Here is a 12,613-nt window from a genome sequence, read left to right as displayed (position 1 = left end):
TGGTCACATCTGTGAGCCCTGCGGACCTCCTCCTACCTGATGGCCAGTGCCTCTTCTGACAAATGGGCCGGGTACAGTGTCAGCGTCGCCATATGAGGCATGTGCAATGTTACACTGAACCTACCAATCAGAAGAGGCGCCAGGGACGGTGCAGGATGTCACATTACTGCGAGGAGGCCGTAGCACCAGGAGCAAATGAGGGGCACGCCGACCGACTGCACAGTCTGGTATACACCTCGCCGTCACACAGCCCAGCATACGCCTCGCTGTCACACAGACCAGCATACGCCTCGCTGTCACACAGACCAGCATACGCCTCGCTGTCACACAGACCAGCATATGCCTCTCTATCACACAGCATAGGCCTCGCCATCAAGCAGCCAAGCATACGCCTCGCCATAACACCGCACAGCATACGCCTCGCTATCACACAGCCCAGCATACTCCTCGCTATCACACAGCCCAGCATACGCCTCGCTGTCACACAGCCCAGCATACGCCTCGCTGTCACACAGACCAGCATACGCCTCGCTGTCACACAGACCAGCATACGCCTCGCTGTCACACAGACCAGCATACGCCTCGCTGTCACACAGACCAGCATACGCCTCGCTGTCACACAGACCAGCATACGCCTCGCTGTCACACAGACCAGCATACGCCTCGCTGTCACACAGACCAGCATACGCCTCGCTGTCACACAGACCAGCATACGCCTCGCTGTCACACAGACCAGCATACGCCTCGCTGTCACACAGACCAGCATACGCCTCGCTGTCAAACAGACCAGCATACGCCTTGCTGTCACACAGACCAGCATACGCCTCGCTCTCACACAGCATAGGCCTCGCCATCAAGCAGCCAAGCATACGCCTCACCATCACATTGCACAGCATACTCCTCACTATCACACAGCTCAGCATACGCCTCACTATCACACAGCCAACATACTCCTCACTATCACACAGCCCAGCATACTCCTCACTATCACAGAGTCCAGCATACTCCTCACTATCACACAGCCCAGCATACGCCTCACTATCACACAGCCCAGCATATGCCTGACTATCACACAGCCCAGCATACGCCTCACTATCACACAGCCCAGCATACGCCTCACTATCACACAGCCCAGCATACGCCTCACTATCACACAGCCCAGCATACGCCTCACTATCACACAGCTCAGGATACTCCTCACTATCACACAGCCCAGCATAGTCCTCACTATCACACAGCCCAGCATACTCCTCACTATCACACAGCCCAGCATACTCCTCACTATCACACAGCCCAGCATACTCCTCACTATCACACAGCCCAGCATACGCCTCACTATCACACAGCTCAGGATACTCCTCACTATCACACAGCCCAGCATAGTCCTCACTATCACACAGCCCAGCATAGTCCTCACTATCACACAGCCCAGCATACTCCTCACTATCACACAGCCCAGCATACTCCTATCACACAGTGCAGCATACACCTCACTACCATACAACTCAGCATATGCCTCACTATCACATAGTGCAGCATACTCCTCGTCTAAGCACAGTGGATCACCTTACTAACACACAGCACAATGGCACATATGCCTTCCCCAGAGGACATGTAAGGGCAGCTCGGCCATTGCTATTTCTTTACCTCAGTTAGTCCATCGCACTGAACATGTGCTTGCATCCACTCCAGCCTATCAGAATTCTCCTTTTCTCGAACGCCTTCGTTAACCTGAGAGCACAGCTCCTCCGAGCGCTCCAGAGCCTCCCTGAGATGACTGTGGTCGCGGTGGTGCTCCGGTGTGTTCTCTAGGATCTGGTGAGACATTGGGATCAGCACTGACTGCGGAGGATGGGGATCCTGCCTACACAGGGACTAGGCTGGATACTCACGTTCTTTAGGATGAGAGGATACCGAGTTATCCTTTGCATAGGTTTGAGCAAGAAGCTGGATAGAGGCATTCCCTTGCAGCGGGGGTCAGTAGCAAGTCTCTGTAGAGCAAACACACAGGAATATTAGGCCAAGACGTACTTAGAGAAAACTAATCACAGTATCCAAAAAGAGAATGTCAGCACAAAATGACTGTTCAAACCAAGCACAGGTGCTCCATGCACCCCCGGTGTGGTGGAACAGTTGAGTGCAATTTCCCAACTACTGGTTTCCCATTTATCTCCAACCTCCTTATATTTGATTGACAGATCTGACTTTACAGGAGCTAGAAAGATGGAGATCAAGTAGGTGGTAAGCGATCGACCACCTGCGCTTGGTTTGAACAGTCATTTTGTGCTCACACACTCCCTTATATCTATTGGATGCCCTTGCAACTTAATTTTAAAGAATATTTCAGTACTGATGGATTTGATGCCCATGTGACGATGCCAGAACTCCCATAGTCAATTGGTGATCCCCAATCCCATCCTATCAGTTAACCCCTTCAATGCTGAAAGACCAAACTTCCTTGTACTGGTGATTACATGGCTGCCATCACTATGAAGACAGCCGGGGAACTTGTATTCATCCCTGGAGGAGCCAAGAAGGAACCGCCCATATTTTTAAAGAACAATTTCCTTGGAAAAGGCATCAATCAAGATGTGCTCCATTAGTTACTGTAAACCCCCCTTTTTCAGCTATACAAATGCATATATAAAAGGAGGAAATCTCAGCATTGGGGGGCTCATGTAATGAGCTTAGAGAGACCCATTGGTGCACCATGGCAGGACGCTCCCTGCAATCCATGGTGTCCGTATCACACATAGTAGGAGCTCCATAAGGTGCTACTCCCTAGATCAAAGGCTAAGCAGTCAAGGAATGAGGGTCACCATAAACCAACCTTCAGAAAATCCTTAAACTCAGGACCTTCATCAGTTTTGGACTGCAACAGGGCGGCTCCATTCAGCTGGCAGCTGCAGAATCGGATATAAGCTTGCATATGTGACAGCTCGGTGACCAAGATGTCTCCTATCATCTCCACTGGCATCTTCTCCCCTCCGGTCTTCTTGCGCACGCGCAGTGCCCTGCAAATATTGAGGCCATTAATATACAGACTCAAAATATGGCATAGCAGGTTAAAGGGATACGACAGCAAGCAGAGATCTTCAAGATAATGCGGTCAAACAGCTGCGGGGTGTAGAACATATTTTGACCTCGCCGAAGACACTCGGTTAGCACCCGAGCATGCTCGGAGAACACCTTATCCCAGCACGTTCGCTCGTCAATACTCAGTACCCAAAATCTCTGAGTGGTGCCAAATGGGTTTGCTCTGTCTATAAAGGCATTTAATCCTGGAAATCAGTGCTGGTCTTCGATCACAGACTTCACCAATGTTATCGCCTCACTTTTAGGTCATTTTGACTGAATATTCTCAAATGACCTATATGGAAAGGGATAGAACAGCTTCAAAGACGGTCTCCATCTCTGGAGGACATGGCTTGTCAATGACTTACACCTGCAGCCCATTGATTTCACTGTGCACCAAGCAATGCTTCAGTCGACCTGTGGAGGCGCTGCAGTAAAAGTGAATACTTGCTAACAGGTTTATCCACAGATCACCGCTGATCATTGTAGGATGAAGCAGCAAGGCCCTCCGTGATGAGGGTTTGCTCAAAAAAGAGAACGGTTTAAAATAAGACCTTTCATTAGTTTTAGTATGTTAAAAAGGCCACATCATTGGATAGAGGCTGCAGAGCGGAATAAAATGTTTGTTTTTTTCTTATTTTAATTGCTAATCTCTGTTGTGGAGATATTAGCCTGTAAAGTTTAGGTTATAATTTGTGATACTCCCCCAGATTTGCCTCTGAGGGTGTGTACTTTTTCACATGCATGACGTTGACCAATCATAAGCAAGAGGCGTCGTGCAGGGTAAAGAAGAATAATCCCCAAGAAGGTCAAAAAACATGAAACATGTTTCCTCCTGTGAGATGCAATGGCAGACCGCCTTGTTCTCTGCAGCTACTGTGAAGAGTAGAGCAGGTCGGAGAGTGATTACAAACACCTCTAGCTTTGGTCTGACAGCAGTCAGTCAGGTGGCAGAGAGAGAAGGATAAACAGTGTGAAAACAAATGCAGCTAACAGCTCACAGTGCCATCATCAGTGAATCCACCTCTCCCACACTGACTGTCATGAGTTGCAAGCTGAATGCACAGTCTCACTCAGCTCTTCTGAATTTTCTCCCCCCACACTGAGTGCCGTGAGATGAAAGCTACCAGGTGTTTGTAATCAAATTCAGCTCTGCTGTACTCCACTCGTTGCTCACTGACTGCTGGGAGATAAAAGCTGAAGAAGTAATCACACTCAGTTCTGCTCTATACAAAGTAGCTTCAGAGATCAGGGCTGTCATTACACCTCACAAAAAAAGCATGTTCTTCTTTCCTCTGCAAAATTCTGGCATATAATTGGTAAAAAGAAGATACATGCTAATTCTTCATAGTATAGAGCAAGAGACACCAGCGGCAGAGCCACAAGACTGCCGGCAATTCTGCTTCAGGTAAAAGACCACCGGCATTTTCCTGAAGCGGTTTAACCTGGGAAAACTTGTTGGCTGCTCTGTCATCTGAAAGACCTTGTGTAAACCGCCAGAGTGCTGGACTCTGGACCCAAGCAGGGGGAGTAAAGTACTATTTTGACTACATTTTTTTAAGCAAACTGTTCCAGGGGGACAAGGGTTTTCTTAAACCAGAAAATCCAATAGATTTATAAGGGTTCTCTCGTTTAAGAAAACCCTTGTCCCCCGAGAGCCGTTTGCTTAACCCTGCTGTTCTGTTGGTCAAAAATGACCGACTTTGAACTTCAATATTCTTTAAAATATTCAAGATGCGGCTCTGAAACCCGTGGCCGACCGACCCATCCTCATTTAAGTCAATCAACCACAAGTTTCAGAACCACATCTTGAACACCCCAAAAAATACCAAAGTTCAAAATTGGTCTCCCCAGACCAAACAGAACAGCAGGGTTAAAAAGTAAAAACAAAATTGAGCTTTATTCCCCCTCACTGGGTCCAAAGTTGGGTTTCTTCTGCTGCTTCTGGTATCTACAGTTCATCAGTGAGCTCAGCCATACTTAGCGGCTTGTGCTATCAACTCTCAAATCTCAGCATTTTTGGCCTCCAATGATGACATTTTCACATAGGAATGTGGCCAAACCATCGGACACCACTGAGGTCAACGTGCAGCCATCACATGCCTGGGTCTAAACTACACGAATGGTGGCCAAAATACAGAAGCCAGCAGAAGGCTCAGGAAGCGGCGGCACGGGACAACCAAATCATTAAGGAGAGTTTTACAAAGATTTATATTTTCTACCATTCTAAGCTTTTGGCAAAAATTATTAAGAGGTTGGACGCTCCTTTAGACCCAGCATACAAAGGGTTTAAAACACACAAACTCACTTCAGTAACTTTGTGTTGGACATAATAAGCTCCTTCCAGTTGACAAAGATCATCGCCATTTCGGCCTCATTCAGAACACCGGATTCTGCCATCGGCTTCTGGAAGACCTAGAAGGAATCCATAAGTATTAGCAGAAGGCCATGATAGCACCCAGAAGTTACGTTATATTGTAGGTGCCAACCAGAGATAGCCAGGAAAAAAAAAAGAGCTGTGGGCTGCCCGACACAAACCTCCAACCCAGGCCTCACCTCAATCACAAGCTGCAGATCGTCCATGTACCTCTCCTCCGTCTGGATCAGCTCGTGTATATAGCCTTGTCTCTTCCTCTCCATGGGCTGCATGGTGTCCAACGACTGGAGGTCAGCACACCCTGCAAGGATACAATCCTCACATAAGGTCTAATGATCACAGGGGTTTTGAAGAATGAACTAAAGATGTAGGAAAGGTCACCTTGACTTACAACGCACCATCTTGACAACCGGTCACAAAAGGTTATCTGATATTACCAAAGCCATAGACCAATGTCAAGTTAGGTATTAGTGATGAGCGAACGTGGTTGGCTGAGGTGTTCTCTGAGCATGCTCGGGTGCTAAGTTTCTTCGGCATGCTCGAAAAGTATGTTCGCGTCCCCGTGGCTGCACGTCTCGTGACTGTTCGACAGCCGCAACGCATGCAGGGACTGCCTAACAAACAGGAAATCCCTGCGGGTGTCAAATAGCCACTGGGACGCAAACATATTATTCAAGCACGCTGACGACACTCTGTTAGCACCCGAGAATGCTCCGATAACAGACTGCTATTTTGCAATAAAAAATTCCACAAAAGTGATGATCAAAATGTTATATGTACCCCAAAATAGTACTATAATTAAAAAAAAAAAGGCTTCATACAGTTCAGCCCTCAAAATAAAAAACAAGCCTCATACAGCTCCATCTTCAGAAAAATAATAACTTTTGGATCACAAAGTGGTGTCGCCATTTTTTCATTTACAAAAATTCAAGATCGTTAAAGCCACTAAATAAAGAAAAAAAAACTGTGCAAGTTTTTTTTTTTTTTTAATTTTATTGACCTGAAGAATAATTTTAAGAGCCCATTTTTACTGCAAAATGAACGACAAAATACAAAACCCAAAAGAATCACTTGTGGATTTTTTTTTCTTCAAAATTTCACCGCTCTTCCAATTTTTTTCCTTATTTTTCACTACATGGCATATGGTAAAATGAATGGCGTCATTCAAAAAGGCAAAAAGCTTTAACAGAGAAAAATGTCATCATAGTGTAGTAAATTAGATGGCGCGGTCAGTGGGGAACTTGGATTGAGAATTTAAAGGGATATTCTCATTTAAAGGACGCTGATCGCTGGGGACCCCACCTGCCCGAATGTAGCCATATTTGTGCGAGCGCCACAGGGCCCGTCCATTGTCTATAGGACTATTGGAAAAATCCTAGTACAGCGCTGGGCGACATCCGGAGGTCACAAACAATGGATGAAGTGGTGGGGCTCATGTGGTATTTCATGTTTTCACCATTCTGTGACCCTCTGACACTGATGAAACTACAACTCCCAGCATGATCACCACTGTCGGTATTACATAAGCTGCATCGTTACTTTCCTGAGGACAGGAAGATAAGCCATAATTAGTCAGAATTTTACAATCGTAAACGCTTGATGACCTGACACAAGAAACGCGAGCGGTGACGTCCTGGAATGCAGCTAAGCCATGTCTTAGAATTAATTACTTCATTATTAGGCGGAAATAGGAACAAATATTTAGGTAAACAAAAAAAACGGTGCCTTGTGATTGGTTACTATTGGCAACAAAAACAATTTCCCTTTCACACAGTCTGATAAATCGCCCCTATCACGCTATGTTAGCTGGCCATGTATTATAGACTGCCCCCCCCCCGCCCCCAAACAGACATGGACGGCGGTGCTCCGAGGATGCAACAGCAACGCTCAACACACTGGGCCTCATTTACTAAATTTGTCGAGAGGGAAAATCTCTCTGTTGTCCATAGCAACCAGTCAGAGCTCAGCTTTTATCTTGTAAACAGCCTTGGTAAAATGAAAGCTGCAATGCTATTGGTTGCCGTGGGCAGCAAAGCATCTAAGACGGCTGTATAAATCTTCTGTAAGAAAGGCTAAAGATAACGGGCCTGGTCCATCAAAGCTTCAACACCAGAATTCTGGAGTAAAAAGCCTTGAAAAGTCGCAACTTAAGGCTGCGGGTAAAATTTTCTGACTTTTACGCCATTTTTGTCCACCTCTGAAAAAGTGGGTGGCACTGAGGAGGGACAGAGGGGAGAGGGGGGTATCCGCCACTCGTCATATTCGGAGGTGTTTTCCTCTACGCCCACCTCAAGTCTTACTCCAGCATGGACTGGAGGTGAGGGGCACAGGACGAGTAAGACTGGAGGTGAGGGGCACAGGACTGGAACAAGACTGGAGGCGAGGAGCACAGCATAGGAGTTAGACTGGAGGTGAGGAACACAAGATTGGAGTAAGACTGGAGGTGAGGGGCACAGGATTGGAGTAAGACTGGAGGCGAGAGGCACAGGACAGGAGTAAGACTGGAGGCGAGGGGCACAGGACTGGAGTAAGACTGGAGGTGAGAGGCACAGGATTGGAGTAAGACTGGAGGCGAGGGGCACAGGATAGGAGTTAGACTGGAGGTGAGGAACACAAGATTGGAGTAAGACTGGAGGTGAGGGGCACAGGATTGGAGTAAGACTGGAGGCGAGAGGCACAGGACAGGAGTAAGACTGGAGGCGAGGGGCACAGGATAGGAGTTAGACTGGAGGTGAGGAACACAAGATTGGAGTAAGACTGGAGGTGAGGGGCACAGGACTGGAGTAAGACTGGAGGTGAGAGGCACAGGATTGGAGTAAGACTGGAGGCGAGGGGCACAGGATAGGAGTTAGACTGGAGGTGAGGAACACAAGATTGGAGTAAGACTGGAGGCGAGGGGCACAGGATTGGAGTAAGACTGGAGGTGAGGAACACAAGATTGGAGTAAGACTGGAGGTGAGAGGCACAGGACTGGAGTAAGACTGGAGGTGAGAGGCACAGGATTGGAGTAAGACTGGAGGCGGTGGGCACAGGACTGGAACAAGACTGGAGGCGAGGAGCACAGGATAGGAGTTAGACTGGAGGTGAGGAACACAAGATTGGAGTAAGACTGGAGGTGAGGGGCACAGGATTGGAGTAAGACTGGAGGCGAGGGGCACAGGACAGGAGTAAGACTGGAGGCGAGGGGCACAGGACTGGAGTAAGTCTGGAGGCGAGAGGCACAGGACTGGAGTAAGACTGGAGGCGAGGGGCACAGGATAGGAGTTAGACTGGAGGTGAGGAACACAAGATTGGAGTAAGACTGGAGGTGAGGGGCACAGGATTGGAGTAAGACTGGAGGCGAGAGGCACAGGACAGGAGTAAGACTGGAGGCGAGGGGCACAGGACTGGAGTAAGACTGGAGGTGAGAGGCACAGGATTGGAGTAAGACTGGAGGCGAGGGGCACAGGATAGGAGTTAGACTGGAGGTGAGGAACACAAGATTGGAGTAAGACTGGAGGCGAGGGGCACAGGATTGGAGTAAGACTGGAGGTGAGGAACACAAGATTGGAGTAAGACTGGAGGTGAGAGGCACAGGACTGGAGTAAGACTGGAGGTGAGAGGCACAGGATTGGAGTAAGACTGGAGGCGGTGGGCACAGGACTGGAACAAGACTGGAGGCGAGGAGCACAGGATAGGAGTTAGACTGGAGGTGAGGAACACAAGATTGGAGTAAGACTGGAGGCGAGGGGCACAGGATTGGTGTAAGACTGGAGGCGAGAGGCACAGGACTGGAGTAAGACTGGAGGCGAGAGGCACAGGATTGGAGTAAGACTGGAGGCGAGGGGCACAGGACTGGAGTAAGACTGGAGGCGAGGGGCACAGGACTGGAGTAAGACTGGAGGCGAGAGGCACAGGACTGGAGTAAGACTGGAGGTGAGAGGCACAGGACTGGAGTAAGACTGGAGGTGATGGGCACAAGACTGGAACAAGACTGGAGGCGAGGAGCACAGGATAGGAGTTAGACTGGAGGTGAGGAACACAAGATTGGAGTAAGACTGGAGGTGAGAGGCACAGGATTGGAGTAAGACTGGAGGCGAGGGGCACAGGACAGGAGTAAGACTGGAGGTGAGGGGCACAGGACTGGAGTAAGTCTGGAGGCGAAAGGCACAGGACTGGAGTAAGACTGGAGGTGAGGAACACAAGATTGGAGTAAGTCTGGAGGCGAGGGGCACAGGATTGGAGTAAGACTGGAGGTGAGGAACACAAGATTGGAGTAAGACTGGAGTAAGACTGGAGGTGAGAGGCACAGGATTGGAGTAAGACTGGAGGCGAGAGGCACAGGACTGGAGTAAGACTGGAGGTGAGAGGCACAGGATTGGAGTAAGACTGGAGGCGAGGGGCACAGGACTGGAGTAAGACTGGAGGCGAGGGGCACAGGACTGGAGGCGAGAGGCACAGGACTGGAGTAAGACTGGAGGTGAGAGGCACAGGATTGGAGTAAGACTGGAGGTGAGAGGCACAGGACTGGAGTAAGACTGGAGGCGAGAGGCACAGGATTGGAGTAAGACTGGAGGCGAGAGGCACAGGATTGGAGTAAGACTGGAGGCGAGAGGCACAGGATTGGAGTAAGACTGGAGGCGAGAGGCACAGGATTGGAGTAAGACTGGAGGCGAGGGGCACAGGACTGGAGTAAGACTGGAGGCGAGAGGCACAGGACTGGAGTAAGACTGGAGGTGAGAGGCACAGGACTGGAGTAAGACTGGAGGCGAGAGGCACAGGACTGGAGTAAGACTGGAGGTGAGAGGCACAGGACTGGAGTAAGACTGGAGGCGAGAGGCACAGGACTGGAGTAAGACTGGAGGTGAGAGGCACAGGACTGGAGTAAGACTGGAGGTGAGAGGCACAGGACTTGAGTAAGACTGGAGGCGAGAGGCACAGGACTGGAGTAAGACTGGAGGTGAGGGGCATAGAGATGTATGCAACTTGCCGGATGCTCTTAATTCAATATGAGACGTGCGCCCCTTAATTTATTATGTGCCTCACACTTCCCCCCGATCCTTCATCAAGACGGGAAGACCACTAGTCTTTATGAATCAAGGCCAATATGACAGAGGCTTCTCCTCAGCGCATTCCCATGACATAACGTACTATTACATCATTACATCGTGTAGTGGGTGCACGGATGTGCTTTCTATGAAACCCCTTAAATTCTGCCATCAATTACTGACAGAGGCACTTAAGTGGTATAATTGTATGGGGGTGTACATTCGGGCACCCACTGCCCCACATCACCACATGATCATGGGGGGCCGATGGCATGATAGAAGGGCTTACTGAAGGCACCTGTCAATGTCATTGGCACTCCTGGGCTGCATAACTATTTTTTGCAAACTAAAGCAATTCAGACGTATATAGTACAAGCAATCAAATGATAGAGCAGAGGACAAGAAAAGAAAAAAAGAAGAAGAAAAAAAAGTTCGTAAAAATATCTCAATTGACCTTCTCCCTTTTTTCAATTAAAAATAAAAAAATGACTTTGGAAAGTATAATCAGAAATGTAAACACTGAAAACAAAGGAAATTCAAAAATGTTTCAGAAAAGCTAGCGACAAGAAGAAAAAATCTGTAAAAAAAAATAAAATTAAAGATTGGGTTTAAGTTGCTAAATTAATATGTATACAGTGAATATAAAACTCTGTTAATATCACCAATAATATGCACAATGCAAGAGAAAAATAAACTGAAATGTCCGAGTATTTGTTGATGCAGCTGCATGATTTATGGCTGCTAGACAGGCTGAATACATGTGGGGATTCCCTAGCAACTAGACAACCCCCATATGTACTCAGGCTGTCAAGCAGCCGTAAATCATGCATCTGTGTCAACAAAAACTAAATCTCCGAGCACTAACAAATACTCAGAGATCACCAGAGCGTGCTTGGGAAAACCCGAGCAACGAGTATACTCGCTCATGACTAGTCAGAAGGCTTTGTTGCAAAATTCACCTAATCAAAAACAGCCCCATTTTATAATGCTGCCTCCACCATGCTTCACTGTGTGTATATTGATCTTTTGGTGATGCGCAGTCTTAGTTTTGTGCCAAACATACCTTTTGGAATTTTGACCAAAAAATTCAACCTTGGGCTCATCAAACCATAACACGTTTTCCCACGTACTTTTGGCAGACTTGATGTAGGTTTTGGTAAAACTCAGCTGGGCTTGAATGTTTTTCTTAGTAAGAAAATGATTTCAGCTTTACACTGTACCCAACAGGTTGGACATGGGAAGAACATGGGAGTGTGTTGTCACATACCGGACACAACCAACACTTGATGGAAATTCCTGCAGCTCCTTTAATATTGCTGTAGGCTTCTTGGAAGCCTCCCGGACAAATTTTCTTCTGGTCTTTTCATCAATTTTTGAGCAACATCCAGCTCCAGATAATGCCAGTTTTATGCCAAATTTAAGCCACTTCTTGATGTCAATCGCTCCAATATTCCATGGCATATATAGTGCTTAGGACTTTTTTTTCTGCACCCTTCTCCTGACTGATCACTTTCAACAATGAGATCCCTTTGCTGTGTTGTGAGCTGTTATGACCATGGCTTTTACTGGAAAATGCAACTGAGAAATGCCTATAGTTAGCATGGGGTTAATCAGAATCCCTGATTAACCACTTTAAATGAAGGCAACTATGCACTGACTACTATTTGACATGATTGTATGAGGCCTGAGACTTTGCCCCACCAGAGTAGGGAAAAATTTTGACCAATGAAACTTTGAGTATATGCATGGCTCAAGACGTGAACAGATGCACGGAACGCCACATGGTCTATGGTCATGTTTCCAGTGGACATGACTAATGTGATCATCACAAGGATGAACTTGATGGACCGGAGCCTTTTTTTCAACGTGTATAACGGTGGGATGACCCAGGAGGAATTGTGTCAGACGTGTGGGCTGGCTTCTGTATTTAATCCCCCAGAGTGACAACCCTAAACCCTAATGTTTATTTAGGAATGGTATACAAAGCAATAAAAGTCCAACGTGTCACCGCACTGTCATCCCCAACACAACGAAGATGTTTAGTCTTCAGGAAAAAGAATTTACAAGCTTTATATTTTATTATGCTCAATGGCATTCACACAAACGCTGCCACTTTAATTACAGCAATTACCAA

At 47.6% G+C, this 12,613-nt stretch overlaps 1 protein-coding gene across 3 annotated transcripts in view; it reads right to left on the bottom strand.

Moving 5' to 3' along the window:
* ITSN2 (intersectin 2) overlaps window positions 1-12,613 on the bottom strand; it is a 159,164-nt gene that overhangs the window by 14,317 nt on the left and 132,234 nt on the right. For all 3 annotated transcript variants that reach the window (XM_069728165.1, XM_069728162.1, XM_069728161.1), the window contains 5 exons: window positions 5,632-5,753; window positions 5,384-5,490; window positions 2,831-3,014; window positions 1,893-1,991; window positions 1,648-1,815 (listed from right to left, as the gene is read on the bottom strand). In XM_069728165.1, coding sequence (XP_069584266.1) covers window positions 1,648-1,815; window positions 1,893-1,991; window positions 2,831-3,014; window positions 5,384-5,490; window positions 5,632-5,753 — 680 coding nt within the window. The remainder of the gene's footprint in view (window positions 1-1,647; window positions 1,816-1,892; window positions 1,992-2,830; window positions 3,015-5,383; window positions 5,491-5,631; window positions 5,754-12,613) is intronic.

The sequence above is a fragment of the Ranitomeya imitator genome, chromosome 5 (genome assembly GCF_032444005.1).
Source record: "Ranitomeya imitator isolate aRanImi1 chromosome 5, aRanImi1.pri, whole genome shotgun sequence".
Lineage (NCBI taxonomy): Eukaryota > Metazoa > Chordata > Amphibia > Anura > Dendrobatidae > Ranitomeya > Ranitomeya imitator.
Note: the sequence above shows the minus strand (reverse complement) of the source record. Positions and strands in the feature narration are given on the sequence as shown.